This window comes from Quercus suber, unplaced genomic scaffold (assembly GCF_002906115.3).
Source record: "Quercus suber isolate HL8 unplaced genomic scaffold, Cork oak 2.0 scaffold_651, whole genome shotgun sequence".
Classification (NCBI taxonomy): Eukaryota; Viridiplantae; Streptophyta; class Magnoliopsida; order Fagales; family Fagaceae; genus Quercus; species Quercus suber.
In genome coordinates this window covers 97030-117163 of record NW_027070092.1, presented here as the reverse complement: position 1 = coordinate 117163, position 20134 = coordinate 97030, and the positions used below count along the sequence as shown (strand labels likewise).

At 37.3% G+C, this 20134-nt stretch overlaps 2 protein-coding genes and 1 long non-coding RNA gene across 5 annotated transcripts; 1 reads left to right on the top strand and 2 right to left on the bottom strand.

The window, feature by feature from the left end:
- Window positions 1-5788: 5788 nt before the first annotated feature.
- LOC112001997 (uncharacterized) lies at window positions 5789-10088 on the bottom strand. 3 transcript variants are annotated; one of them, XR_010625909.1, is made up of 5 exons: window positions 9945-10088; window positions 8237-8311; window positions 8005-8041; window positions 7867-7914; window positions 5789-6664 (listed from the first exon to the last, which is right to left on the bottom strand). It is a non-coding gene; the product is annotated as an uncharacterized LOC112001997 (long non-coding RNA). The 3 variants fall into 3 exon arrangements; XR_010625908.1 differs by having other exon boundaries at window positions 7867-8041; XR_010625907.1 differs by lacking the exon at window positions 8005-8041.
- Window positions 10089-12707: 2619 nt separating this feature from the next.
- On the bottom strand, window positions 12708-14231 carry LOC112003189 (F-box/kelch-repeat protein SKIP25). The gene has a single exon (XM_024035407.2). It carries the CDS (start codon window positions 14063-14065, stop codon window positions 12908-12910), a length of 1158 nt encoding a protein of 385 aa, XP_023891175.2. The 5' UTR covers window positions 14066-14231; the 3' UTR covers window positions 12708-12907.
- Window positions 14232-16274: 2043 nt separating this feature from the next.
- LOC136064241 (uncharacterized) lies at window positions 16275-16721 on the top strand. Its single transcript, XM_065765761.1, has one exon. It carries the CDS (start codon window positions 16275-16277, stop codon window positions 16719-16721), a length of 447 nt encoding a protein of 148 aa, XP_065621833.1.
- Window positions 16722-20134: the final 3413 nt, after the last annotated feature.

The following is a 20134-nucleotide window of genomic DNA, read 5'->3' as shown; positions in this document are numbered from 1 at the left end:
CTTGGGAGGCGTTGGAGGCAGGATCTCCACTGGTTGAGAGGTCCTAGCGCCTTTCTGCTCGGCCTTTTGGCCCCTGTTCCTCATCAGGCGTTTCAAATCCGCCATGTCTTCGTCCGAAGAGTCGTCGGGGAGGGCAGTTACCAAAAATGGGTGGACATTGGACTGCCTGTCACCACCTTCCTCAACGTCCGAGACCTCTGCCACTTGATTTGCCCCTGAAGCTTCCCTCCCAAAGTGGAACTTGTCTATTTGTTCTTCTAGCGAGGAGGTGGAAGAGCCAACCTTTTCACCCTCAACCTCTGGTCCGAGGGGAACTTGCTGGAGTGGCTGTACAAGAGGGGGTATACCCCGGGGGTTTGGGTGTGGTACAGGTGGAAGGTCGTCCGGTGCCAGAAAACCCTTAAACGAAACGTCGATACAGTTGAGACGTTTGTCTCCCTGGACTATCGCGTTGCCGACTAGTTGGAAGTCTTTTCGCTTCGCTTTGTACCCTAGGATGAGGGAAGCCGATCGGAGTTGTCAGTCCTCGCTTACGAAGATCTCGGACCGTAGTAAATAGTTGAGCGCGGCGAAGTTGGTGAGGCTGAGTCGAGGAGAGATGTTTCTCTTATCTGTTACAAGTCACAGTAGAGCTTTGTTAGAAGCTGGAAAGCAGCAACACAAGAAGAATCAAAAACCGTTAAAAGACGAAGATCCTAAGCCTATGGTTAGTGTGCCTAAGCCTAACGTGTCCCACCTGGCTCTCCTGCTCTGGTCGGACAGTGAGGGCCGTCATACCACACGCCCGAGATTATCACGTAGTCATCCTTCATCCCTTTATTGGATTTGGGAAGGCAGGAGATGAGCCTAACAACGTCGGACCAGGATTTTAAATAATATCCCGCTCCTTGCTGGCTATGGAACTCATACATGTGCACCACGTCGAGCCAAGTGAGCCCCAATCCTAGGTGGCGGTTAAGGTCCTCAATTGCTCCTAGGATCCTAAACATATTAGGCGCACACTGCCAAGGGATAATCCTATGGTTTCGAAGGTAGCTAGTGGTGATAGGGCCCATAGGAATTGTCATTCCCCTTTCTAGGAAGGCAATGACAGGAATCACCACTTCTCCCGTTTTCCGATCAGTTAGTATCTTCTCCGGAGGGCAATACCTCACACCCACGTTTGGAGGTATGCGATATGTGGCCCTAAACTTCTCCAACTGGGCAGGGCTATCTACCAAATACTCGAGTTTTCCCATCACTACTCAACGGAAAAGTGGAGGTACGATGTAGCAGTGAGGAAACAGTCGCTCAAATCGGAAAAAGGATAGTCGAAGAGAAAACTGGAGGATTGAGATGATAGAAACTTACAGGAACTGAACTAGACCCTGATCTCTGAACTCGCGAAAGGATTCTTGAGAGCTCTGAGAAGGATTGAAATCGGTAAGTGGAAGAGCTCGGAGCGTTTGTATGCTTGTTCTTGTGGAATGGTCTAGGAGTTGCAAAATAAGGAAGAAATGTCTACCTCTGAGACTTTATACGAGGTCAAACGAAAGGGCAAAACTTATTCTGCCAAAATCCCGAGGAAGAACCTCGTCCGTTGGATCAATAGCCCATCGTTGGATGCAAAAGACAAGGCGCCCCCTGTTGTAATTAATGTAGTGCTTCGGGAATACGGAAAACAATGGCAGCAATGATGGGGCGCACGCATCTATACCTACACATGTGCCAGACCGAACTTTTGTTTGTTTTCAGGCTTTTACCCCGTGACAAGTCAAAATCCCATTTTTCTCTTCGGATGCGAGGGAAAAATTAAGATTTTGAGGGGCTATTATGAGGGGAAAAAGCCCAGAGCTACTTAATGGACTCGGGACACCCTATTAAGAACTATTGTATTTTCGAGGAGCAATAGGTGGTTTGGGCAGCCCATCTAAAGCAGGAAGCCCAGAAGTAAAGGGGGAGTATCGTCCGAAGAGGTCATCACTGGTCCGAAGACGTCTTACTCCTCGGCCACAAATAGCCTTGATCAAACAAACGTGTGGAAGGTCCGAATAATCTTCCTAACAATCCCAACGATAATGACAAGCCCTGGGGTGGATCCGGAGATGATCAGAACTAAAAAATATCTAAAGGAAAAGCTGATACCACCGCATTTAATGCACTACAACAGCTTTTCTGGCCGATTTATGTGGAGAAGACCCCTGAACAGTGTAACCTCGGCTACCGCCACTCACAAAGAACTAAAGTAGACACATGACGTGACATGCACTTGAGTAGATACGCAGATGAAGAACAGGTGGATGATGGAGATGATAGGAGAGGATGCTATATAAAGAAGAAGGGTCCCTGATAATAGGGAACGGAGGAGAGAGAGAAAAAGAGAGAGAAAAACTTTACTGTAACTCTGGATGTTGTAATCACAATTCACTTAATAAAACATCTCTTCGGACATTCATTCATGGAGTTGTTCAGGCATCATTTCATGTTATCATCACTGCAATTAACCTAGTCAACCATTGTTTACTTCATAACCAGCCTGGCTCTTTCGCCCACTCTTTACAAATTTATTGTCCCGGGTTCGTTGGGCCTTCAACCCATATCTTTTGGGCTTGGGCTACAAAAATTGACCCTACAAAAACAAAACAAACATTATCATGCCCAAGGCCTAAAAAAAAAATTTAAAAGAAAGAATGAAAGAAAGAAGAGGCAACCTGCAACGTCCAGTGGAAAGCAAAAGAAAAAAAAAATGAGAACAAAAAGTTTTCGCTTGTTATAATTGGAATTGAAAATTAAAATTATTAAAAAAAAAAAAAAAACACAACATAGAAGGAAGTTACACATGGACATTTTTGTCATTTAATTATCATATTTTTCTCGATCAAGTTTTCTCTCCATTTTGAACAGAAAATTTTTGGTGAATTCGGGAAGAAAACACTCACATTTTTCCCTCTACTCCTTCTAGCCAAACACTCTTCAAAAAGTTTTCATTTTTATTCCCTCTTTCCCTTCTTCTTCTTCTTCTTTTTTTTTTTTTTTTTCATCGTCCCTAAAATTCATTGTACCAAACACTTTGAGGGATTTAAGAAATCAATGATCTGCATAGAAGATGACCAATAATTGATGTATGACTCATTGCCTTGACAGGCGTTCTTGGCACCAAATGAGTCAATAAAAGGATGATAAAGGGTCCGTTTGGATTGAATTTATTGTTGCTGAAACTGAAAACTGAAAACTGAAAACTGAAAATACTGTAGCAAAATAATTTTTAAATGTGTAAATAGTACCGTGGGACCCATTTTTAATATTTTTTAGTGCGTAAACAGTGCCAAATAGTGCATGAACAGTGTTTTTGTCTCCTGAACAGTAAAATCATGTGATTTTACTGTTCACTTTCCGGGAAAAAAAAAAAAAAATGCAAAACACAAAACATGGACTCAACAAACGCTGAGTCCAAACGCCCTCAAAGGTTTGACCACGTGACATCTTACTTTAAATTTAATGACATCAATTAATATATATATATATATATGAGTTGGATTTAAATTACCCCTAATATAACTTTAAGTAATTTTACATCACTCAATATTTTTTAATTAAATGCGAATATTAACAAATTTACTGTTAGATTACATTATCTTTATATATTCTTTATGCTTGCAAAATTTTAAGGTGATCAAAAATTAATATTCATGTCATCAATCAATTGTTAAAATTCAAATTTTTGTAATTTAAAATAATGCATAAAATATGAGTTTATGGATCAAATGGTAAATAGCATCCGATTGATATGAAAATTGGCATGCATGTTAAGAACATATAGAATATATAATTCAACAATTGGATTTTTAAAATATTAATTCAATAACAAGTTATTAGGTGGTGTAACATTGCTTAGAGTTACACTAAGTATAACTTGAACCTAACTGTGTATATATATATATATATAAAAGCAGAGACCTTATGCGGGAGTGCATGAAGTCCTGTCAAGTAGCACTCTAATTTTGCATTTAGTCTTGTCAGGTAAGACCCTAAAGAGAGATAGAGAGACACAAAAATATTGTGGATTGTTAAATAAAATGCACTATTTCACTAAATATTATCAACAAAAAAGACCTAAGACAGACAAAACATTTGAAAATGGTAGATAGAGGAATCTAAGGAGTCACCACCTTTGTTATACACGCCTTCTACTACTATCAAGATGCCGAAACCCCTACGGGTAATTTTTTTTCCTTTTTAAATTAAGGCCTTAAATATGATTTAGGTTTGGGTAATTTTTTTGGATAGTTTTTGTTTTAGGTATATAAGTAGGAGACTATTTGGTGCACAATGTAAAGTCATATTCTACCATAATTTAATTTTAAATCATCTATAAGATACATGCATACACACTTGTCCACATCATGTTTTAATATCACACTATCAATGAGTAAAAGATGGTAAGAGAGTTGGACATACTTTCATTTTATAGTATAAAATATGCAAACACAATACAAACTCATATGTAGCCCGTGTTATCGCACGGGAATAGATATATTATTAATCATGAGTTTATTCATGTTTAAAAAACTCAGCTAAGTTTAAATTCATTTATTAACCAGAAAATTTCATTAACAAAACTTAGCAGTATATATTCCAAAAAAAGTTAATATTGACTCAATGTAGGCGCGCACACACAAACCCATCACTATATCAATTAAGGGAATCAAAACTAAATGGAAAAATGACACAGAAAGATCGATGAACCTTGGTGAGGATGTTTATCCAAAAGATACATCCACGCTTTTGAATCTTCAATCTCTATTGGTGATTGAAATTTTCATAGTTAAAAAAATAAAAAATAAAAAAACCTTAGAGTTGTAGTTTTATGATGGGTCATTTTGTAACATGATGGGTATCTGTGCGAAGAAAAAACCTCTGAAGTTATATGGCTGGTAAAAATAATTCTCTCCAATCTCTTTTTTTAGATTACATAATAAGGGTAATGAATGTGAGAGAGAGAGCGAGAGAGAGAGAGAGAACCTGACCATAGAGAGATGGGTTTGTGCGTGTTTTTATACATGCTTCATAGTTGTTAGTTTAAAATATTTTATAAGAAATTATCCTCAAGACCATGCATAATACTCATTATGTGATTTAATGTTTGAGGAATTAGTTTCAATTACATTACATGTTATTGAAAATGGAGCAAATATAATTTGTTGGGGTTAATATACAAAAGAATATGAACCTAATGATCATATTTTAAATTGTTAAGTTTACTTAAACTAAAATGGTAGCCATGAAGGCTAAATAAAGAGAATGTCGTTCTTTCAAAATAGAAAGATACATGACACATATTTTTGGCAACATAGGCTCCTACTTAATTGATTATTGCCTTATACACAATTAAGAATTTAAGATAAGTAAAAAGCTAATCTGAAACAATGAAGCCCCATATTTGCTTATTTTTAATATCCTCTAGGGGAAAATATATGTAACTGAAGTTACAACAAATTTTGATAAAATCAGTCATTTTTAAAAATAAATTTATTCAACTATTACTTCATGACAGAATAAAAACACTCAATGCAATAGGTATTAGAAGTGTAAATGAACCAAGGACATGTTGACAGTAGATTAGTAATCATCTTCCTACCTATTTTTGCGATAAATTTATTATAATTATTACACGCTTAGGGTGCAATATAAAATCAAATCTAATGACTGGAAATTGATATCGACATAAAAAATTCTACAAATGTAATAGTGATCATAAGGGTCCACACTGGAAGTGCATTTGCCCATGGAGGATAAAAAAAATAATCAATGAAAATGTAGTAATAATAATATTGAAAAAAAGAAAGAGTCAAAACAAATGACATACAAAGTGGAACAAATAGAATCATATATCAAAACCACCATGAGTATATGGAGCAGCTCAAACTTTTCTTTTTTGGAAGCATTTTAGAGAGAGATAGTATGTTGGGGTATTGGTCTCTTTTTTTTCCCCCCTTAAACTAATCAAAGATAACTTGTATTAAAAACTATTCATATTCATTACATCAAACGTTTAGCCAATCAATAAGCAAGCCATACCAATACATATGCATGCTGATTCGCCTCTCACCTAGAATAACTTACCTTTCATGGCTTGAACAGATTCATTCTTAGTATTGCTTCCTCCACCACAACTCCCAACATGAATTATCTACCTCCTTGGATCCTAGCTTTTCAACAACATTTGCTACATCTCCCTCTAAGATGATATCTCCTGCACCTATCCCAATTGCAAAATTAATAGCCTAGCGGCCTAGCCAACAGCTGCTAGTTCTGCCTCCACCTAATCCATAATTGCTCTCTCTTTGCAATTCAATGTTGCAATGAAGTACCAATTATCATCTTGAATAAAAACTCTGCTCCCAATGTGTTTTGTTCTTTAAAAATTGCTCCATCAAAATTTGTCATGAAGGACATCTCTTGGGGAGGTTGTTTTTTATGCTTGATTGGTGGATTCTTATGTGCAATCAAATTGTTATAGGTCTTGCAGTTTCGCAGCAAAACATATGGCCTCTTTGGCCATCACACCGAACAGTTTGTACTACTATTCGAAAAGTCATTAATTTTTTTTTTTTAACTCCACAACATCCTCGCTATCTCAAAAAGTTCCTCCACCACCTCTTCTTCCTTCTCTTCTAAAATTTTCCTGTAAGTTTAATGACAAAAAAGTTTGATGAAGAGAATGTATCGATTGGAAAAATGTGTAGAGACAAAATATCAAATTAACCAATCCATTGAATTTAAGCCTTACAATTCTGCATTAATTTTGCACTAAATCTATCTTAAACATTTAAAGTAATAAAGGCATGCCAAAGATTTGAGGTTTTTTAATTTAATGTGGAAAAATGTCTTTCACCAATTAGCCAAATCCCTTTTACCCATTTAGTTAAAAGACTTTGATATAAGTTGAATTGAACCACCATAATCTTTGTTCCAACCAAAAAATAATTTTCAAAAAAATCAACCTTAAACAGTGATTACGGAAGAACGTAACTCATATAAAATATGAAATTTCACATCACATCAAAAAGAAATTTTCGATGAACATTTGGCATGCAACAATAAGTCAATAACATAATCAAAATTCCAAAAGATCATATTTAAAACACTGCAAATTTTCAACTTATTATGAATTAGAAGATAAAAATCAAAGCCACCCAAATGTGCTCTATCACAATGACCATTATCAAGTAAATGTATTACTATTTAGTTGAGCTCAGTTACAAATAAAATTGGAATGTAAGAACAAAAATTTTATGAAGACGACCAAGAGGATGGCAATTGGAAATTGCTAAATTTGTACAGTATATTTTTTTCAACAAAAAGAGTTTAGTAAAAAAGGCAAAGGGGGCAGAACTTTGCTAACAAAATTGGAATGCTTTTGGTGTGGAATTTAAATTGAAAGTAACTCATGCCATCAAAACCCTTAAATGTCTAGAATTTAAATCCCTTCAGAATTATAGAAAGAAAAAATTAGGCACTCACTTGGAATATGGGTCATGTTCAATAAATTTAAGTGTATGCAGCCAACTACACCAACAATAGTAGAGACCTATTTGCACACAAAAAATAAATAAAAAGAGAAAAGAAAAAATAGAGACCTATTTGCACACGAAAAATAAATAAAAAGAGAAAAGAAAAAATCAATCAGAAGAACAAAGTAATTAACCTACTTCTTCTTTAAAAAAAAAAAAAAGTAATTAACTTACTGAGAGAAATAAGTTTTTGTTGACATATTTCCCTAGGAATAACTTTTCCTTTGATAAAGAGGTTGCAAACATTATCAATGTAGAAAATCCAAATGAAAACATGCACTCCAAAAATTAATATAAAAAACTGGAAGCATACCTTGCTCAGAAACTTCAAACATCAAAGAGTCTCAAGAATATAGAGTCCCTAAAACAATAGGAGTAAAAAACTATTATTGAGAGCATAATATATTCTTAGCAATAATTTTCTATGGGGTAGTGTTTATGGGTTTCCTACCTTTCCTTGTGTTGACTGTTGATGCAATGTGTGTTTGCTGGGTAAAAACAAAAACAAAACAAAAAAAAAAACAAAAAATACCTCTCAAATTAACCCTACATCCTTAGCACAACCAAACCCATGAAATTTATTTTACAATTTGACATATAATTCTCTTTTAATAGCATCCAGTGATTCATTGTATATTAATAATTGGTAAAAAAATTTAAATAATAATAATTTATATCAATACCTGTAAGCTCCTTCAGCAAAATCACCGAGCAAGTCCAATTGCTTCCACTAACAGTAGTGAATAGAGCCTACAAAACTGTATAGAAACACATAAAAGAACTTTATAAGCCAATAAATAACCAAAAAAAAAAAAAAACTATCTCTACCTTTCAATAGCAACCATCATATAAGGATTGAAGAAAAAAGAATTAAAAGTAAACTACAATAATAGGTAGTCCGTTGAATGAATTAAAGCCTAAAAAAAGGTGTGTACGCAACATGTATTCCTCCTACTCCTCATTCATAAATGAATTTCTTTTACGTCCACGTCCAATTAATTACATGACCCAGCCAATTGCAAGAATTATTTCTAGCAATATTGAATAGACAATCACTTTTAAGTGAATGTATTGACACAACTCACAATTTTACATGAAATTTATATCAATACCTATAAGCTCAAACTGAATAGAGTGTACAAAATTGTATAGAAACACATAAAAGAACTTAAAACAATTTATAAACCAAAAAATAACCAAAAAAAATTAGGGTTTCTAAACCTAAGTAAATTAGGATTTCTAAGCGTGATGTGCTGCACCCAAAAATGCAAATTGAAATTGTATTCAATTTTAAATGAATTTGTCATAGTTGTATTTAAGCTATAGCTCAAGCAATAAGAGGCAACAAATATTTTTTTTTTTTTGGTTTCCCAACCGGTATCCGAGCCCACAGGACCGACTAATCCGGTTTCGGAGCGGGTCCCGGGGTTAAGGTTTTAAACTCCTCCCAACGGGCTTGCGGGGAATCGAACCGTAGTTCTCCCTTCCAAGTCTAGCCCCTGGCACCACTAGACCAAGACACCGTTGGTAGAGGCAACAAATATTACTCCATAAAAAACTATTTTCTTCTTGTCTAATAATTTTTAGGAGGGTTGTCGCCTTGAATTCAACTAAATTCTCTAAATTCCATCAGTCACACCACAGACCACGTGGGCATGAAAAGAAACAAAAAATAATCCAAACAACAGGCACTGAAAATCAATTTAAAAATAGCATCACCCTCTCTGCAAAATGTTATTATTCTCATTTGCTAAAACCTAAAATGCAAATAACATTCATAAAACCCCAAAGATTAGAGACATGGTCAGGCAGCTTCTTTGTTATGAAATAGGGGATGGCAAAAACATTTTCTTATGGCAGAATAGACGCATCCAAAAGGGGACTTGATCCAAGTTTATGAGAGTAGAGTGTCAATTTGATCTCCATTTAAAAATAAAATAAATAATAAATAAATAAAATAAAAAGTTGAAAATCCGAAGAATGATGAGACCCTTAGAACAGTAATACCCAAAAGCTGCACCAAAATTTTGGGTGCTAGCAAACAAAAAGGCAAAGAAAAAGAAAAGTTGTTGAGTGAGTCAGGCCAGCCATAAGAAACCCTGAAAAAGACCACGGCCACCCACTAAATACTTTCCATTTCTTCCCACCACTTCTCTTTCTCTTTCTCTCTTCCAAGATCTTTCTTATTTAATTATTTATATCATCTTTTATTTTTTTCTCTCACAACCATACAATACTGGACAAAAACTACCAAACAATCAGCGCGTTTTTTCTTCTTAAATTCTCGGGGGGGTTGTTAAGGAAAATAGCGGGCTTCTTACGGTTTGCTAAAGACGACAATCACGAATCCAAAGACAAAGACGACGGCACAGAAAATTTACAAAGTTATACCTTTCTAGTATGAGCGAAGCAGCTGTGGAGGTAATTCTCTTCCACGGAGTGTATGGACTGAACATTTTTCTCTCTACTTTTGATTGCTTCCTTCTTTCTCATCGGCCTATCGTTGGAACTTTCTCTCACGCTTGAATTATCCTCATCAAAATGATTAAAATTTATTACGAAGGCTAGGTGGCATGTAATTTACAAATAAATAAACAAAGACCACCAATTAGACATGCAAATTACCAAAGGATCAAGTCACCAAGGAGTAAAGGTTGTTCTTGGAGTCTGGTAATGTTTTGACCTCAATATAATTCAAGTTCTTAAGACGTGCCGTGCAAGGCAGTTCACGTACCGTTCGGGGAGCCAAGCCCAGCTCAGGGGCTTAGGTCAACACTTGTATAATAGCCAGGAATCAATTGGAAGTGAGCAAGATGGGGATGAATGGTTGGTCTAAACCTTTGACTAGCGACTTACATCGTAAGTAACAAGGCTTTAGGCTTAAGCCATGTATTTAAGGTAGGCCCAATATTCTTCAAAAAAGTGACCAACAAGGTCAAAATCCTCTAGAATGAAAGATGCCGATTAACTAAAATCTAAAAGGACTAATCTAGCTGTAGGTAGTTCCTGCTGTCTGCTGATTGAATAAAGTTGGACAGGATTTACTTCTTTAATAAGCTGTGTAGGGGTTAGGATTGTGGCAGGTCAAAGAATCGGCAAAGCTGGGATAATTCCTTTTAGAAGAGACAAGTATATTGCCAACTCTTTTCGGGTTGTAAAGTTAATTAAAGCATTAAATTAACATGAAAAGGAAGTTTACTAAACATACCCAGTCAAGGGAAAAAAATATATATTTGCTCACATACCAAATTATCGATTGTCCAATAAACTTACATAATTTTAATATTCTTGACTCAAACTCAATTTTAAGTGAGGCTTAATACATGACATTTTAAAATAAGAGACATAGTTGAGGAGATAGTAATCAAAATCATGACCTCTACTCCAATACCATGTTAAATTACTGTTGTCTTAAAAGTTTAAGTTATTCAAAAATGATAAATTTAATTATTTAACTACATAATTCTAATATACTAGAATTCTGACTTGTACTTAAACACTTAATTACCAAGTTATTCTTCATATAGGATNATACCTTGTCTGCATATTGAAAAAAAAAAGGAGAGAAAAGAGATTAAAGCCGTCTAATACGTGATTAGTTTCAGCCTCTGTGTGTTTTAGAGTTTGAGAGAGGAGCAGAGGAGATATAGATGAGAGAAAAATTGCCGCCATAGTTTCTTAGTCCATGAAACAGAGAAACTATCCTCATCAAGTACCTTGCATATTGACCTGAGGTACGGGATGGCTGCTTGAAGCTTTGGGTGGAGTGGGATCACACGGGTATAGGGAGTCTTTGAAGAATTTGGAGTTTTTTTTTCAACTTGAATTAATTTCTATTTCTCCCCTGTTTTCGGCTGCTTGAACAGGGTATATACATTGTATACCTTTGGACTTATCAATAACACTTCTGTCTTTTACTTCACAAAAAAAAAAAAAAAAAAAAACCCTATTTTCGGGCTGCTTGAACAGGGTATATATACATTGTATACGTTTGGACTTATCAGTAACATTTCTATCTTTTACCTCAAAATAATAATAATAATAATAATAATAGATTGTACATGTGTATAGTAAAATTGGAGTTTAATTTTAGATTCTAATTGAACAATTGGAAGGATAATTATAAACTGATCGCCACGTAGATGTAGACACATGGCACAAAATTAGAGTTCTAATTTAAGATGAATGGTTGGTCTAAACCTTTGACTAGCGACTTACATCGTAAGTAACAAGGCTTTAGGCTTAAGCCATGTATTTAAGGTAGGCCCAATATTCTTCAAAAAAGTGACCAACAAGGTCAAAATCCTCTAGAATGAAAGATGCCGATTAACTAAAATCTAAAAGGACTAATCTAGCTGTAGGTAGTTCCTGCTGTCTGCTGATTGAATAAAGTTGGACAGGATTTACTTCTTTAATAAGCTGTGTAGGGGTTAGGATTGTGGCAGGTCAAAGAATCGGCAAAGCTGGGATAATTCCTTTTAGAAGAGACAAGTATATTGCCAACTCTTTTCGGGTTGTAAAGTTAATTAAAGCATTAAATTAACATGAAAAGGAAGTTTACTAAACATACCCAGTCAAGGGAAAAAAATATATATTTGCTCACATACCAAATTATCGATTGTCCAATAAACTTACATAATTTTAATATTCTTGACTCAAACTCACTTTTAAGTGAGGCTTAATACATGACATTTTAAAATAAGAGACATAGTTGAGGAGATAGTAATCAAAATCATGACCTCTACTCCAATACCATGTTAAATTACTGTTGTCTTAAAAGTTTAAGTTATTCAAAAATGATAAATTTAATTATTTAACTACATAATTCTAATATACTAGAATTCTGACTTGTACTTAAACACTTAATTACCAAGTTATTCTTCATATAGGATACAGTTTTGTTGCATCAAAACATGTTTCCTATTATGTGTAATTTGTCCATTTATTTTCAAAATATTGGTTATTTGGCTAGAAAACTGCCAAGGCATCCTTCAATTAATTAACATAAACCATAAACACATTTCAAAATCAGAAGACTAATTCAAAATGTGATTATATTGTGCATTAAGTATCAGTTATCACTTATAAGCCACAAACCATATTTACCACTGCAGATGGATCAAGAAAATAATCAAGGGGAAAAGGTTGGAACTGTTTGACCAAATACCAAGAATTCTGAATTTGTATTAAAGCATATTCTGAATGGCTACAAACCAATGTTTTGAAAATTTGCAGGCTTCATCCAAACTCAGAGGACTAAGTCTACATGTTGATTATATTGTGCATTAATTTCCAGATATCACTTATAAGCTAATTCCAATCATGACTAGTAACCATTTACCACTGCAAATGGATCAAGACAACTCTGTGACTGTCTGAGTCATCCTTGGCAATATATGCACAGCAACCACTTGCAATTCAGGGGGTGGTTCCACCACCCAGAGTCTCACAGGCCTCACAACAACATCTACCACAACAACCCTTTCCCCTTTTGCACAAACCACACAAACTCTTCCTCTCCCGGCATCCATTTGTTCAGCCCCTTTCAGCTGCACCAACTCGATTAGCTTTTCCCAGCAATCCTTCTTAGCATCATACTTGCTTAAAGCTCCCTTTGCTTCATCCACCACATACATAGCCATCTCATCCATAGTTGCTACTGGTCCATTCCACCCAGCAAGCATTCCTTCTGGCATGTCCTCCCACAGGTCACTCTCAACATCATAAATAGCCCCTTCTTTCACAGCATTACCTTTTACATTTACCATGCAAAGCTTCCCTTTATAACCAACCGCCTCAACACTTTCCCTACTGAACCTACCATCTTTAAGCCCCGCCTTCTTTTCCCACTTCGAATCTGAACTGTTCTTCAAGTCCCACCTTTCCATAGACCTTGCTACATCTCCGCTATAATTCGAACCAACTCCACTTGCCACATAAACGGAACCGGCTACAGAACCAGTCGCGCACCAACGCCGTGGCATGGAGAAAGGAGGGCCATAGAACCAGTTATTGTGTATTGGATTGAAGACTAATGGACGAGAAAGTGCAGGCACGAATTGGTGTGTGGTGGCTGCAATAAGGACAAGGTGACCGGAGACAGTTACCATCTGAATAGGTAGCTTGCGTGACAAGAAAGATGGGTGGCGGTGAAGGATCTGGAGAGGAGGGTCAGGTGGAGGACTAGGGAGTGGTTGCCATGTTGATGATATGGGATCTAAGGACAAGAACTTGATTGAATTGGTGTTACTGTCATACATATGATTTCTCAGAGTTTGATGAGAAGGCGATGGAGAAAGAAGAGCATAGAGGGAGAAGAAAGGAGGGAAGGAAGGAGAGTAGATAAGGCGACGCCATGAATGACTAACCTTGTAAAGGAGGGAAGGATGTACATAAGAGAGGCAAAGTTCTGCAAGGTGATTAGGCAAGCCTGGCAGTAGAGTATTGCTATGGATGTTGTCTAATGATTCTTCGCTGGTTTTATGGTTGGCGTGTTTAGAGTTGGATTCCATGGCAGCAAAGAGTGGAGAGAACTATTTCTATTAGGCATGGCTCTTGCCTGTTATGCCTCTGGCCTTTTATCCTTCCGTGTGGTTCACTTTTGCAGGTTTGCTTGTTCTTAGTGCATACCATTAATGCAGAAAGTTGGCATTATCTTTTTTTTTTTTTTTTTTTTTGTGATCAAGTTGGCATTATCTTGCTTGGCTAAAAATTGCGAAAGTGACAACAGAGTACCCGTGTTTGATATTTTTTTCTTATATAAGAAATTTACAAATAAAAGATAAGAAAAGTAAACAAAATATTGTAATTGGCGTAACTTCTGGTTAACTCAATTGGTAACTTTCAATTAACTTAATTGGTAAAGTTTTTTATGATTAAATAAAAAATTAAAATTGATTGGTGTTATAATCTGATGAGAAAAAGTTATTATCTAGAACGGAAGTCATATTTTAACACTTTAAATAAATAAATAAATAAATAAAACAACGTAATTGGCCCAATATTTCCATTTAGTTTGGTTTTCCAAATATATGCCTATAGGGCAATAATTAACATAGCCTAATTTCTCAACTTAACATAAGGATTGTCCAACCCATGCTCATGCCCCACACAAAAAATCGCCCAAACTAGAGGAACTTGAGTCGAAGATAATTTGATTGGGTTTGACTAATCTAACAACCCAGAATTCTCATGCCTTGTTAGTTAACAACCCACATACAAATCATTGGCTTAGACAATACCACCCCAAAATGAAAGATTTTTTTTACAAAATAATACAATATGCCCATTTTGTTAATTGTTCCTGTGGGATAAAAGCCCAAATTCATGTATTGGGCTTAAGGCCCATTTGAAGACTAAAAGTTTGTCTGAAGAGGAATAGACGATTGAGAAAGACCCCAAGTGAGGGAGATATACTTGGAAATGATCGAGGAACATGGTCTGAAGAGAGCATCAGTAGTCTGAAGAGTGTGTTATCCTCGGATATAAAGAATCTCAGTTAAGCTAATACCTGGGAGGTTCGAGTGACCTTCCTAGCGATTCCAATGATAAGGATAAACTTCAGGCATGTATGAAGATGATAAGAACAGAGAAATATCTAAGGGAAAAAGCTACTACCACTGCATTAAATGCATTGCATCAACTTTTCTAGTCGCATTAATGTGGAGAAGACCTCTAAACAGTGCAGTCTCAACTACCGCCACTCATGGAGAACCGACGAAGATATTTGATAGGATGTATTCTCAAGTGAACGTTTAGATGAAGACAAGTGGATGATCAAGATAGTCCAAAGGAAAACTATATAAATGTAAAAGACCCCTTACAGAGAGAGAGGGGGGGGGGGACAAAAAAAAAGAGGAGAAGAAAAAGAGAGTTTGCTGTAGTTCTAAGAGTGATACTGTATTTCTAAGAATTATATTAACTTTGAAAGCATTAATTTGTCTCTTCGGACATCTATCTATCTGAATTTCACGTGTGTTTCTATACTTGTTCATATTTGGTAATCTGCATGAGACGTTGTTTAGAACACTCAGTCTAGCTCTTTCACCCACTCTCTATAAATTCATTGTGTTGGGCTTATTGGGCTCATATCCCATATCCTTTGGTCTTGGGCTACAAATGAAACCCCACAATTGGCGCCGTCTGTGGGAAGAGCTTGGTCAGGAGTGAAAGTAACGATTGACGATGGCGGAACCAGGGCAACAACCAGTAGAATCTAGGGCATCCCAACATGCTGATCCTTTTCTGAACTTGGAGCAGAGACATGATTGTGAAGGTAGTGTACACACTACGCATACTGATCGAAGCCAGTCACAAGGTGGAAGTCACGTGTCTCATGCAAAAAAGAACAAAAACATGCAAATGGAGATTGACCAGTTGTAAAGGGAGTTGCACCATGTAAAGAGGAGGCGAACTTCTTCTTACTCCAATGATAATTCTAACGATGAGCCAAACATCACCTATAAACAGAGATCTAGAACACCGGTTAGTAAGTCTTTTTCCTGCGAAGAAGAGCATTATCATAAGTGGCAACCTCGAAGTCCATCACGTGGAGGCGTGGGGAATGATGCTATGAGCAAGGCCTTGAATCAAATCTCCAAATCGCCTTTCACGCATAGGATTGAAGAGGCAAGACTTCCTTGCCGTTTTCATCAGCCGACGTTCATTATCTATAATGGAAAAACAGACCTTGTAGAGCATGTGAGCCACTTCAACTAGAGGATGGCACTCCATTCTAAAGATGAGGCTTTAATATGCAAAGTTTTCCCCTCCAGTCTTGGACCTGTTGCGATGAGATGGTTTGACAATCTGAAAGCGAATTCCATTAATTCCTTCAGAGAACTCACTCAAGCATTTGGTTCTCGTTTTGTCACTTGCCGGAGAGTCGCTCGGCCCTTAGCTTCACTGCTATCCTTGAGCATGCAAGAAGGTGATACCTTGAAAACATACTCAGATAGGTACTGGGAGATGTTCAATGAGATAGAAGGTGATTTTGATGAAGTGGCCATTAATACTTTCAAGCTCGGTCTACCGGTCGACTATGGTTTAAGGAAGTCTCTGATCGAAAAACCTGTCACCACTGTGCGTCAGTTGATGGACAGGATTGATAAATATAAAAGAGTAAAAAAGAATCAACAAGGAAAAGGCAAGGATAAGATTATCCCTTAGGAGAGGAGGGATTTCACATCGGACCGTTATAATAATAATAAACCCCGAAGAGATTTCATTGGATAGTCTGGGTCGGTGAATCCTCAAGCAGTCAATGTAGTATTCCGAGAGTCGGTGCATCAAGTCTTGGAAAAGATAAAAAATGAACCATTCTTCAAACGACCAAACACGATGGTAGGAAATCCTGAGAGACGTAATCGTAATCTCTACTTCCAGTATCACCAAGATCATGTGCACACCATGGACGACTGTAGAAGTCTTTGGGATCATTTGGAGCAACTTGTCTGTGAGGGGAGGTTAAAACAATTCCTGCATCATTCCAATGGTCAGGGAAGTCAAGCAAGCTTAGAATCTCAAAGAGATGTTTCTTCAAAACCCCCCTTAGGAACGATCAGTGTCATCTTCACCGCACCTGGAAGGACAGGGTCATATCCCTCCAGGATAATGTTGGTAGCCCGTTTACTCGCAGGAGACATTAATCAAGGTCCGAAGAGGGTTAAAACGGATATTCCACTAGTTCTTGGATTCTCTGACAAAGACAAAACTGGAACATCCAACCCCACGATGATGCTTTGGTAATCACCCTTAGAATTGGAAGGTATGATGTAAAGAGGGTAATGGTAGACCAGGGTAGCGCAGCCGAGATAATGTACCCTGAACTCTACAAGGGGCTGAACTTAAAACCTGATGACTTAACGCCCTACAATTCTCCCCTGGTGAGCTTCGAAGGAAGAGTTGTCATTCCAAAGGGTCAAATACGACTATCTGTGCAGCCTGGTATAGTAGTAGTAGAAGTAGATTTCATTGTCATAAACGCCTATTCGCCTTATACTGCGATTGTGGCTAGACCTTGGCTTCATACATTAGGGGCTATTTCCTCTACTTTGCATCAGAAAGTTAAGTATCCGTCTGAAGGACAAGTTAGTGAAATCCGGAGAGATCAGTCCGTAGTCAGACAATGCTTAGTGGCTGCCATCCAGCATAAGTCCGAAACTGAGTCATCGGCCCAGGCCAAAAGGGCTTTATAGCAATTAAAACCTCAAGCATCGTTCATTGAAGATTCAGTCAAGGACGCTAGGTGCGAAGATTTGATAAAAGTTATTATCGGAGATAATCCGGAAAAGTTCTTTCAAGTTGGATCTCATCTACCTCTTCAAGAGAAGGAAGAGCTAATAGAGTTCTTTAAAAGAAACCTTGATGTATTCGCCTGGAATGCTTACGAAACCCTGAGGGTGGATCCAGAATTCATATGTCACCATCTGAAGGTCAACCTATTGATCACCCTTAAGAAACAGCCTCCTCGGCGCCCATCCAAGAAGCATGTTGATGCAGTAAGAGAAGAAGTAACAAAACTCAAACAAGCTAGAGCTATTAAAGAAGTTTTTTTATCCTGAGTAGCTAGCAAATACTGTAGTAGTGAAGAAGAAGAATAGGAAATGGCGAGTATGTGTAGACTTCACTAACTTAATTAAGGCTTGTCCTAAGGATCCATTTCTTATGCAAAAAATTGATCAGCTAGTAGATGCCACTGTCGGCCATCCTCGAATGAATTTCCTGTATGCCTTCCAAGGTTATCACCAAATACCATTAGCCTTGGATAATCAGGAAAAGACTAATTTTGTCATCCCTATTGGGAACTACTACTACAAAATGATGCCATTTGGTTTGAAAAACACAGAGTCCACCTACCAAAGAATGATAACGAGGATATTTAAGCCACAGTTAAGTAAGAGTATTAAGATTTATATAGATGACATGGTGGTGAAGAGCAAGATTGTTTCAAAGCATGTGAAAGATCTTGAAAACATTTTTGAAGTTCTCAGAAGATACAAATTGTGTTTAAATGCCTCCAAGTGCTTATTCGGCGTCGGATCAGGCAAATTCCTAAGTTACATGGTAACCCATAGGGGGATTGAGGTCAACCCAGATCAGATAAAGGTCATTAACAATTTACAACCTCCTCGGAATCCCAAAGAGATCCAAAAATTGACTGGAATGGCTGCAACTCTGAATCGGTTTATTTCTTGGTCGGCAGATAGGTGTAGGCCTTTTTTCTCACTGATTAATAAGTGGAAAGGATTTGAGTGGACTGAGGAATGTGCTTTAGCTTTTTAGCAACTTAAGGATTATTTAGCTCGGCCACCAATTATGTCCAGTCCTGAGCTAGATGAAGTCTTGTTTGCCTACATTGCTGTGGCTCCTTATGTTGTGAGTTTGGTGTTGATACAAGTGGACCAAGGTGTACAAAGGTCAGTTTACTATGTGAGTAAATCATTGCATGAGGCCGAAATTCGATATCTGCCACTGGAAAAAGTTATCCTAGCAGTAGTGCTCGGTACCCAGAAATTGCCTCATTATTTCCAAGCTCATATGGTTGTTGTCCTTACTCAACTCCCACTTAAAATCGTACTTAAGAGCGTAGATTACACAGGAAGAATAGCCAAATGGGGCACTATCCTAGGGGCTTTTGACATCAAGTATATGCCCCGCACCTCCGTGAATGGACAGATCCTCGCAGATCTAGTAGCCGAGTTCACTGAAACTGCGTTAGAAGAATTAATACCAACACAGAACATGGATGAAAAATCGGTTTGTGTAATCTCTCAGAAAGGCCCATCACCCTACGAGGTGTATGCAGATGGTGCAGCAAATCAGAAGGGTTCTGGAGTGGGTCTGGTGTTAATATCTCTAGAGAGAATTGTTATCGAAAAGTCACTAAGACTAAGCTTCACGGCCACAAATAATGAGGCTGAATACGAAACTCTACTGAAGGGAATGGCTATGGTTCAGAGAATGGGAGGAAAGTTAGTGGAGGTGTTCTCAGACTCAAGGCTAGTCGTCAGACAAGTACAAGAGGAATTTGAGGCGAAAGATGAAAGAATGCAGGAGTACCTAAGTCAAGTTAAATGCTTACAGTCGGAGTTTGAATCTTTTAATTTGCTGCACATCCCCGAAGTGGAAATGCACAAGCTAATTCTTTGGCCATGCTCGCCATATCCTCAATGCAAGATTAGCCTAGAGTTATCCTCATCGAAGACTTGCATAAGCTTATGGGAACAAGGAGTGAGGTTGTTCAAGTTCATCAAATCAGAGCCGAGTTCAGTTGGATAGATCCTATAGTTAAATTCCTGAAGGATGATATTTTGCCTGAAGAGAAGTTGGAAGCCGATAAAGTTCGAAGGAAGGCAACTAGATTCTGGTTATTCGAGAACCATAAATTGTACAAATGCTCCTATTCAGAGCCATACTTACTATGCATGCATCCTGAAGCAGCTGAATCACTCCTCGAAGAGTTGCATGAAGGAATCTGTGGTAGCCATACTGGAGGTAGATCTTTGGCTCATAGAGCCATTACTCAAGATTATTGGTGACCAAACATGTAGAAGGAGGCCCATGGATATGTTAAGAAATGC

Excerpts from the sequence above, each read along its gene's own strand:
- LOC112003189 (XM_024035407.2), bottom strand. The coding sequence starts at position 14,065 with ATGGAATCCAACTCTAAACACGCCAACCATAAAACCAGCGAAGAATCA.
- LOC136064241 (XM_065765761.1), top strand. The coding sequence starts at position 16,275 with ATGGCACTCCATTCTAAAGATGAGGCTTTAATATGCAAAGTTTTCCCC.